This window comes from Balaenoptera ricei, chromosome 13 (genome assembly GCF_028023285.1).
Source record: "Balaenoptera ricei isolate mBalRic1 chromosome 13, mBalRic1.hap2, whole genome shotgun sequence".
Classification (NCBI taxonomy): Eukaryota; Metazoa; Chordata; class Mammalia; order Artiodactyla; family Balaenopteridae; genus Balaenoptera; species Balaenoptera ricei.
The window spans coordinates 90,085,002-90,095,859 of record NC_082651.1 but is presented as its reverse complement, the minus strand read 5'-3'; the positions used below and the strand labels follow the sequence as shown (position 1 = coordinate 90,095,859).

Genomic DNA, 10,858 nt, shown 5'->3' with positions numbered 1-10,858 from the left:
TGTCAACTGAAATTCACTAACCAGTCTTTTAAAAAAAGCCACCCAGAAGTTGTCAACACTGAAGGCAATGTTGTAGGAAGTTTCTGAAGATGAGAAGAGAGATAGAGAATTAATGAGATTAGTAAAAAATGAACTGTTGCCATTTGAAAAAGAAAACAACAGCAGAAACTTTGGAACTAGAACAACACATTCCCCACCATTGCTGATCAGATTTCCAAAGCCACTTTTCGATCCTTTGGCTATAAATCCTTCTTACTGTTCTTGTCAAGAATCCCACTTAATATCCCTGCAAACTACACGTAGAACTAGGCACCTGTGCAGTAAGTGCTAATGAATCATAATTCGTAAAATGAGAATACAAACATTTTCCATATACTTTACATGAATAGCATAAAAAGGGATGTTGGCTTTCCATGTGGGAGTCAGCGCCGTGTAAAAGATGACACATGATGGAGGAGGACGAACTCTGCAGCCTTTTGAGAAGTCTTTTTTGGTCATCTCGTTTCTAGAATATCAAATAGAAGGAAACAGACTTGGGGAGACTTTGATCAAACACACTGGAGGGACTTCCAGCCAAGGCACTGCTCAGAACTCTAGCTTGGCTCTTAATCAAGTTTGAAATGATCACAGCCACAGCGCTAATTGCATTAATCTGCTTTTCATCAGGCAGAATGGGGAAACAGAATAGCAAACTGGCCCCCGAAGTGATGGAGGACCTGGTGAAGAGCACAGAGTTCAATGAACATGAGCTCAAGCAGTGGTACAAAGGGTTTCTCAAGGACTGTCCAAGCGGGAGACTGAATCTCGAGGAATTTCAGCAGCTCTACGTGAAGGTAAGTTGTTTTTCAACTTTTTTTTAATCTTCAGGCCAGAAAACACTGTCTTCATCACATGGAGCTTCACATGGAATTATAACTTGAAGTAGCCAATTGGTTTCAACCCTGGTGGTTTTCCACTCAAAAAGAAAAATGGTCATTTTTAAAAATGCAAAGGGATGTGTTTTGTTCCAGACCTAAGTCAAGCAATTTCTGAACAAGAAGAGTAATTGTTCAATCAAAACACCAAACAGTTCAGAGGATGATAGCATCTGGTAAAGCATAGTAAAAATCTCAGATAATAGCATTTGCTGATGATTATTGACAAGCGCCTAATTGCACCATTGTTTGGCTTGTTAAAGGTATCTGTACCTCTCTCAGTTAGTGAGAAAGCATGTGGGAGGGCTTTTGTACCCAGAAAGGTCCCCTTATTTGCAGGTAAGAAAAATATACAGATCTCCACAGCTTTGCATTTAGAAGAAAGTAGGGAGTTCTGATATACATCAAAGTCTACCAGGATGGTCTTCTATCATTTTATCAAGGTCTAAAATATGGACTTTCACCAGGATTTTGTACTGTTTAGAAGTTAACATTCCCCTGGACATTAGATAAAACTGTTCCGTGTAAGGTATAATTTGTACTGCAGTGGTATTACTTCGGTTTGTCTGAGTTTATCATTTGTATTTGTTCTAGATTTGGCATGATCTAAGACATTCCATTTTGTTTATACTTCGATAATGTGAGGCTTGTGGAAAAAATACATTGTCTCTCTTTTAACTTTTTCTGACTAAAATACCAAATAGATAATAGTGCTCTTATCATTCAAGTGCAGCAAGTATCAATTAGAGCAGTGTGAACCATCCACATGCATATATGTGCATGGGATGATTATATAAAATATTAAACATTGTCATTCTCTCTTGAAGTTGAACATCTCATATAGCCTTTGCTCCAGCAATTCCATCCTTGCATGTGTACAAGAAGGGACATGTATAAGAATGCTCATAGCTGCACTGCTCACAATAGCAAACCTGGGAAACAACCCAAACGCCCATCAAAGGGAGAGTGGAAAATAAACTGTGGTATACTCACGTGGCAGTCAAAACAGTTGAACTGCAGCAACATTGAAACATTAAGTGCAAAAAGTAAGTCTCAAAGTACTTTAAATTAAACACAGATAAGATAAAAATATGTTTTATAGAACTACAAATAAAAGCAATAAAATCACATGAAAAAGAAAGCAAGAGAGTGATGAACACAGGATTCAAACTGCGTCACCCACCCAGCAGTTATTATGGTTACACCCAGTGCATAAGAGGCAAGGGATGAGATGGAAGTTTAGCCACATGGTTAGATAGATGGATGGATTGTGTCAAAGTCTTAGCTATGGCTTTGGGTGCTCGGTTTGCAGGTGGTTATTACATTAATAAAAACTCGCTAATCCTGCATGGACCACTAATGAATGTCAAGAATCCATGATTATCATTAATCCACTGCTGACCACCTGAGGGCTCAAGGTATCTATAACTATCTTTTTAAATGTGTGTAGAAACGTACACAAAAAGTGGTATGTGTGTATGTCATAAGATTACTGTGACACTTCTAAGAATATCTGAGTAATTAGTTTTTAGTATGTAGAGATCTTTTACATGGAAGCACTGAGAAACGCATTTACCATTCAATTGACATAAATTGCTTTTGCCGAGAAGTGGGATGGTATGCATTTTCCTAGATTTTTTATACAACTCACCGTAGTTTTCAAAGTCACATCTTCTACCATTTTATCACCCAGAAGTTAGCCTGTGCCTGAGAGCTGTCTTCCCTCAGCCCCAAGGAAAGTACAGACAAATGAGATTTGTCAAAGCCACTTTCATATCAGTAAAAGCCATGCAAGCTGTCACTCTGTGTTTAAGAGAGCTCTGTGTGCCATGTTTCTCACTATTTGTTCAAAGTGAAAGTGGTTTTGCCTTTGAAGAAATAGTTCAAATGCAGGAAAGGAAGTATTTTATTTACATGCTGGAAGTACTCAGCACTGAAAATAAAATCCACCTCAAGATAAGGGAGGGGGGTGTGTAAACATCAAACATCCCTCAGTGTTTTATGGTACAACTGATGTATATGTACCAACATCAACCCCTACTCCTACCTCCCCGACTCCACCCCAGAGTGGATTTTTTTTTCCAGGAAGGGGATATATAACTTGTGGATGAAGTTTAGATTCTTGGCAGCCTCTTAACAGCCATATTTAAACTCAGCCTGTGCTCTTGTATCAAATAGTTAGAAAGTAGGCAAAGTCCTCCTCTCCTTCCAGAGTTGTCCAAGGACAAAATACAAAAGAGAATCGCAGAGGAAATATGCCACATCCACAGGAAAAAAAAAAGAAAGAAAGAAAGACAGATCTGATAGGTTAGAAGGGAGAATAACAGAGAAAGATGTGGCTTATGTAATAAGGCCCAGGAGAAGGGCTGAGAAGAAAAATCTTCTTTTAATGCAGCTTAAAAGTACAAATGTTCAGCAAGAACAGTCTTTGTCTTGGTGAATAGGCACTTTTCAGTAATTCCTTCTATCTCAGTGTGGACATTGAGACATCCTGGAATCCAGCTGAGTGACCAAAGCCACCGGTGGCCTCTGCCCTCCTGCTTGTGTGGTCAGCCTGGCACATCTACTGTCACTGACCTGATCCATTTTAGGCTCCGGGAGAGTCACCTCATTTTGTGGAGTCAGTTCTGATGAGGGTGTGGGGTGACAGGATAACGGGAGAGGCCCCCCTGCAAGGCCAGGGGCCACAAACCCTCAAATTCAGAAGCCTTTGTATCCAAAATATAAAGGAATTCCATTAAGTCTACGTGTAAAACTGTCTAAAACTAAGGTTCAGAAAAATGAGGTAATTTGCCCAGTGCCGCAAAACGAGTGAAGTTCAGGACAGACATTAAAGATGGGTATGCTGACTTATGCTGCAACACACGGCCCTGCCTCTCGACTGGATTCCCCTGGCAGCCCCTCATCAGCCTCCCTCCAAGCCCCTCCACCCTACAGCTGCTGGAGTGGGATTTGAAAAACACAGGTCTGGGCATGGACCTTCCTGGTTTGTTACAGGTGTTACCGAACCAGGCTCATTTGCCCAACACGCAGCAAGCCGTACGCTGAGATGCTGAGGTCTGTAGCAGAGAGTTTATTCACAAGGCAACCAAGCAAGGAGACAGGAGAAGTCTCAGGTCCACCTCCCTGCAGGCAAAAGGCTTGAGATATTTATGGGATAAAGAAGCAGGGTGGTCTTAGGCATGGGGAAAGGTGATTGGAGGTGGGGAAAAGGTGAGGTAATCGGCGTTCTGAGCAGGAGAATTGGGTTACATGCTTCTTCATGGGATGCGTGTGCAGAAATGGAGGCTCTTAGCATGGTCTGAGGGTAGAGTTTTTGGCCCTCTGACATCAAAAGGTCATTCATCAGACAACTGTGCAGGCCCAGTTTTAGGCTCAGTGGTCCCAGCCAGCTTTTGTCAGCTTGACTAGACGGGAGTTGACTCCACATTTCTGGAAAACAGCTTAAGTGCCTGTTAGTCTAGTGACCCATACGTCAGAGGCATTATCTATAAGGGTGGTAAAGAAGTCTTGTGATATATTACCTAGCTACGTGAAGCTTGGAGGGTATGCAATTAAAGAAGGGAAAAAAATAACTAAAGCAAGCTTAATCAGTAAAGGCAGGTTACAAGCAGAGGGGTTTTAAGGAAAGCTGTTTCCTTATCTGCTGTTCCATAAGTCAAGGATTTCTGTTAACCCTATGGGGCACGGTTTCACAGGTTTCATTCTTTAGTCATGTAGAGAATAGTCACCTCACTTCAATCAACATACGACCCAGTGGCTAACACAGGGCCTGCCACAGAACAAGCATCAGTGTTTGGTGAGTGAATTGTATCGAATGCTGACTGTGTATCTCCTTCTCAGGAAGCCTTGTGGGGGAGGCATATAGAAGTGACTAAAGGACAGTCCTGCCTGCACTCCAGGATCTCACAGGCTAATTGGAGAGACACAGTTAACCACAACACAAGGCAGAACGACATAAATGCTTGTGGGTGGGGCACGAGTGGAAAATAGAGGTTATTTCAAAATGGGATATTAAAGTAAGAAGTTAATTAATGCAGTGATGAAAGGAAGACTTTTCTCCTAGCCTTTTAGAAGATAAAACATCTCTGAGTAGATAGCTTTTACCTTTGACAAACTTGGTACCTGTGAAAGGTGCCCATGCCCCCCCCAAATTCATGTGTTGAAATTTTCATCTCCAGTATGTCAGAATCTGACTGTATTTGGAGAGAGGGCCTTTAAAGAGATAATTAAGTTGAAATGAGGTCATTAGTGTGGGCCCTAATCCAGTATGACAGGTGTCCTATAAGAAGAGGCAATTTGGACACAGACATGTACAGAAGAAAGGCCATGTGAAGACACAGGGAAATGATGGTCATCTACAAATCAGAGAGAAGCCTCGGAAGAAACCAATCTTACCAACACCTTGATCTTGGACTTCTACCCTTCAGACCTTTTATTGTTTAAACCACACAGTCTGTGGTACTTTGTTATGGCAGCCTTGACAAACTAATAACAGTACTCGTTCCTTCTCTGTTACAAACTTCTCATGGGCAAACCCAGAGCCCTCTGTATCTGGTATAAGCACGCCTTCTGTCAGGAATGTTCTAACACTCCTGGCACACGCAGAGGTGTCCATGTTACTTCAGATGTTTCATCAGCCCAACCACAGTACTGCTGCTGAGAGGTTGGGGAGAGAGATTTTGCATTTTGTCACCAAGAACCAAGTACCTGATTTTTTTCCCCCTTGAGAATTTCCTGTTTCCAATAATTATAAGGATTGCCAAGTTGAGATCACAAATTAAGATTGAGAGTTTGCAATTTGAACTGTATTTTCAGAGAATTTTTTAATTTAATCTTAAAAGAAAACCAACCCTGTGGAAGAGCAAGCAGCTGCATGAGGGAGGAAGTGTCCCTATCCCAGGTCCTCTTCCTTGGAAGGCTGATACCATTCCTGCTTCGTTTAGTCTCTGTGACATCAAAGCCAAAGAAACCAAGTAACAAACCGGGCAGAGTCCTGCAAAGCGTTAAACGCATTTTGATATTTGTTTGGAGTTCGACTTTCGGGATTGTTTTCCTCAGGATCATTGGGTGGGTTCAGGTTGAGTTGAAAAGGAAGTTAGTTTAAAAAGATCATGGGATTTATAATCTGACAGCCCTGAGATTCAGTCCTAGCTGTGTTAACGTTTGCCAGATCTCTGCCTCTCTGAATCTATTTCCTTATCTAAGTGATGGAAATAATAAGCCCTGTCCTGTCACCTCAGTGGTGGTATCCTAAAGGAAAGAAGGGAAGTAAAAATGACTTACAACCTATGACAAGATGTTTTTGCCATCATAATTGTTGATCTGCTCATTTACTCTCAGAGAACCAAGGTAGAAAACAGCTTTTATTTCACATGCCAAAGGCAATGGCAGCATAGAATGGTCTACAGAAGAGGAAGTGAGGCTCTACAGAGGTTCAGTAGAATGTGCCTGAATCAAATAGTGTGTCTACCATGCTTTCCAGGGTAACAGGACCCACCACGAGGCTACTCCAACACCATTTCCTCCGTAGAATCTTAGACACTGAGCTCTGTGTCCTCTCCAGCACAAAGGCCTCTCCCAGCTCCCTGCTACCAGACAGGCGAGGCGTGGCATTCCAGACCTTCTTTTTTCGGTCCCACCAAGCACTTGGTGTCCTGTCTCTCATGTGTCTCCACCTGCTCAATCTCTACAGCATATCATTTTGCAGGTGGAGAAAGACATAAATTCTACCTCTTTAGAAAGAGGTAATTAAATGGCCAAAGATTGTTCTTCTGGGGTCTAGCCCAATTCTCCTGAGCCACTGCTTTTCCACCAAGCAAAAACCACTGTACCAAATTTTCTTCTCAAGAGTGTTAGGTGTTAGGCAACTGGAAGGTGTACCTGAGGCAGGTGGGAGGGCCCTCGAGTGCCATTTGATCATCCCTAATCCAACAGTTTGAATTTTAGTAAAACTTATCTGCATATAACAAAAGAGTTCCTGCTGAGTCATTCCGCATGTCCATCCAAGTGGTCGTTTCCTGAAGAGCTTCTGTCATTTGGTTATTAGAAAATGCCCTTGCAGCTTATCCTACAAAGAGTGGGTTTATTCATTCATTTAGTCATTCAAGACCCATTTCCTTTGTGCTTTCTGTAAGACAGACGCTGTCTTGAGTTTTGCCCTCGGTAAGCTCAGAGCCTGATAGAGCTGGAATATCATCTCATTTTTTTGTATAATGCTTTTCACTTCACAAAACCATGTTTATTTTCACAACAAAATGTAATTGGAATTCCATTCAATGAGAAATTTTCTAGGCCTAAAACATAGGAAATATAAATCTAGTCACCAAAATTCTATTGATACAACTACCCAGAGACGTGGATTAAAACAAAATAAAAATAAATTATATCACAGAATCAGGAGCACCTAAACATTTGATGATTAAAGACATTTTAATAAAACAAGAAAGATTTTCTAGTTAATGAAATATTATTACCTAATTCTCTATATGGCTTTATAATTTTACTCTCAAATTGTGTTCTTATGTTTAAAAACCTACTATGAGGAGGAAAAGGCATACTTCCTGAAAGTTATATGAAAACACATAATAAATGTAGGCTTTTAGGCATGTAATCTTTGTTTTGTAGAATTAGGAAATAAAACATGTGCGTCTAGTTTTGCCCTGTTTACTGCGTAACTTGGACAAGGGACTTTTTCTCTCTGATTCTCAGATTCATCATCTGTGCAAATGAAAAAAAATCAATCTCTATCGATGGCTCTCAAACTTGAGTGGGTATCAAAATCACTTGGGCAGACTGCTCAGTCAGCAGGTTGCTGGGCCCCTTCCTCCGGGCTGCTGTTCCACTAGGCCTAGGACAGAGCCCCAATGTCTGCATTCTTAATAAGACCTCAAAGATAGTTCTAATGGAGAAAATCCATGAATGACATTTTTGAGAAACACTGGCCTAGAGCTTGACCTGGGAGTATCCTGGGATAGGCTTCCGGAGTTCTGTACACACTGAAATTATATGTATAATTTTGTATCTACACTCTCTTGGGATAACTTTCCTCAGGTATATAAATGGTTCTTTGCAAGCTCCCAAAATGTTAAGAATCACTAAAGATAACTTGTAATCATTGGCAGGCCTAACATTCTAATTTCTGTGACCGTAGAGTTATTGGGTCTCAACTGACAGTAAGACAAATGGAGAAAATTTCCCTTCTAAACTAGACTTTCAAATAAACTTTACAGGCAGAAAAAGAACAAAAGTTTCTGGACTGCACTGTGTGAAATTTGTTTTCAGTTTGTTGTGAGATGTTTTCCTGATTCATTCCAGGCCCATTAATTAAGCTGTATTTTGTCCAGAGCCCCATGAAAATGCAAATGGGAAAGCCCCAAGGGGCTGAAATGCACCCCTGCTTGCCATTCATTCTCCTAAGCACCTGTGTGCCAGATGCTGTGAAGACCCTGGGTCTACAGAGACCGTCACAGATCCCTGCCCTCAGGTGACTATGGTCTGGTGCCAGCAAGAAGTCTATAGGTCAAGTGTATGGTATATACCACACACACACACACACACACACACACCCCTATAATACAGGGACCATTGTGATCAGTACCATGAAAGACAGGGAAGGACATGGAGGCCCAGGGAGGGCTGGTGGGGAAGGTGACATTGACTCTGACTCTCAAAGGAAGGGTGATTTGGACATGAGCTGTCAGTCTGTCTGGAAGCTCAAAAATCTCACTGACCAGAATCACAAAAGCTAGAATAAAACACAGCTATTGTGTTTGAGAGCTCCTCTGCATAGCGTTGGCAGGAGACCCACCAGATTGAGCATATTAGGTTGAAACAAAAGTACAATGAAACAAAACAAAACCAACCAACCAACCAACCAAAACCTCTTGGCAGACCTGCTGAGATAATCTGGAAAACCACCTGTTGAAGATAAAGCTCATACCCCCGGGGCTCCTGCCACAGGTCTCCTGTCTCATTTCTCCTTCTCTTCTCTCTCCCTCCCTTTCGTCCCTTCCTTTGTGATCATTCTAAAAGTGCTTTAATCTCACCGTTAGCTCACTTGATTCTCACCATGGCCAAGGAACCAGACTTTGGAGGTAGCATTTCCTTACTCCAAGCTGTATGGGTTGGGAAGTCAGGAGACTTGACCAGGGCTGCAGAGGGGCCAGCAGTTGAACACCTGGCCCACCTTGCGAGCAGCATTCTTCCCTCCTGCTGTACTTCCTGTGGCCTCTGGGTCACATGCAGGAACAGGCATCTGGGAGCTTCTCTGATCTACTTTTCTGTGAAGCAGATGCATCAAAGGCTCTCTTGTTGCTCCATTTCAGCCATCCTTCTAGGACCAACTTAAAAGCTTCTCCCTGGAAGAGCCTTCTTTGATCTCACGACTCTCAAAGCCAGAAGAATCTCTTTCTCCTCTGAGTTCCTAAGACTTTGGTTCCCCACTCCCCCTCACCTCTGTTAACAAGGACATTATAGTTTCGCAACACAATTCTGTAAGCTTTTCTCGCCGCCTCTCTAGGTAGAGCCCTTCTTCATTCCCCAGAGCCTACACTGCTATTAGTGTTTTGCCAGAATACACTTAAATGTGATGTGGTTTAATCAGAAGGCTGGATGTGTACCTGGCTCTACCATACACTGGTAGTATGAACTTGGGAAAGTCTTATGCTTAAAGGTTGTTAAATAAATCAACAAACCACTCTGACCCTCAGATTCCTCATCTGTCAGGTGGGGAGAATATTCTGAGCCCTGCTTCATCATGCTTGATCTTAGGCACCTGGGCATGGAAAGTCTTCCAGATGCCAAACAGCCCAGTCTCTTGGCTGTGGCATCAAGCGCTGGCTCCCCTATCAAATATTTTATCCAAAGAAAATGTGACAGAGGTGACTATTATCGCTTCTCAACATCTGATTCAAGTCAATTTTGAAAATAATACTCTTGGCGCAAGAAAAGATTTTTGGGTGATTGGTTTTCAGGGATTCAGATTCTGCTTGTTCATAAGAGGTAATTAGGAGTATGCCTTATTAAAAATTTGTTGGGCAGAGCTATATACAGAAGCATTTTAATTCCTTTGGGAAATAGACATTACATAAGACACAAAATGTTATCCAGATTGGGCTGGTGAAGACATTGCAATTTTTAGTGAGAACCTGGGAATTCATTTCCATTTGGAATGTTTGCCAACATGATCTAGGCTGCACTTCAAATTGAATTAATGTGGAAAACAAGAGCTGGGGTCTGAAATCTCAAGGAAGAGATGACAATAAAATTACAGTTCTGGGAAAACAGTGTCCCATGTGAGGCTCCAAAGACATTTTATTACAGCGAGATTGTCTCAGGGAATAGCTAGCTACTACCCGCATGTCTTGCGTTAGAGAGAGCATTTATCCCAGAGGGGTGGAAGTGATAACCTTCTCCTGTCTCAATGGGTGTGAAATTATTTTGAATGGCTTCCACACCTTGGGATTTTGCTTTCCCATGATAGGGCAGGTGTCAGTTAGACCTATCAGTGGTCATTGCAGCCATGCCATCCAAAGGAATGCTCTTAGAGGATACCTCAACTTCTGTGTCCTCAGGATAAGGTTAGAAAGAGCACTTTAGAAGTCTCTCAGTCCACCCAGCCCCCATTTTACAAAAGAGGAAACAGACGCCCTGGAGCGGGGAGGGCTGTCTGAGAACCTGTTTCCTAATGGCTCCAATTAACATCCAAAAGGATGTGTCTCAACTCCAGCCAGATTATGAGGTTTTAAAGCCAGAAGGACCTGCTCTCCAGTTAGCTCTTCTCTTCAGCTAATTTTTAAAGGACAATACATTTCTAATTGGAAATACAGGGTTGGACTGGAGGATAAAAAAAATCATATCTGGATCTCTTAATGTAAAGCTGTTTTACATTATTGGATTTTTCTGACCCTTTGAAAGGGTGACAGGGCTTGGATCAGGTATCA

At 41.9% G+C, this 10,858-nt stretch overlaps 1 protein-coding gene across 1 annotated transcript in view; it reads left to right on the top strand.

Moving 5' to 3' along the window:
* Positions 1 to 671: 671 nt before the first annotated feature.
* Positions 672 to 10,858, top strand: part of VSNL1 (visinin like 1) — a 61,892-nt gene continuing 51,705 nt past the window's right edge. Inside the window, exon 1 of the mRNA XM_059943113.1 lies at positions 672 to 833. Coding sequence (XP_059799096.1) covers positions 672 to 833 — 162 coding nt within the window. The remainder of the gene's footprint in view (positions 834 to 10,858) is intronic.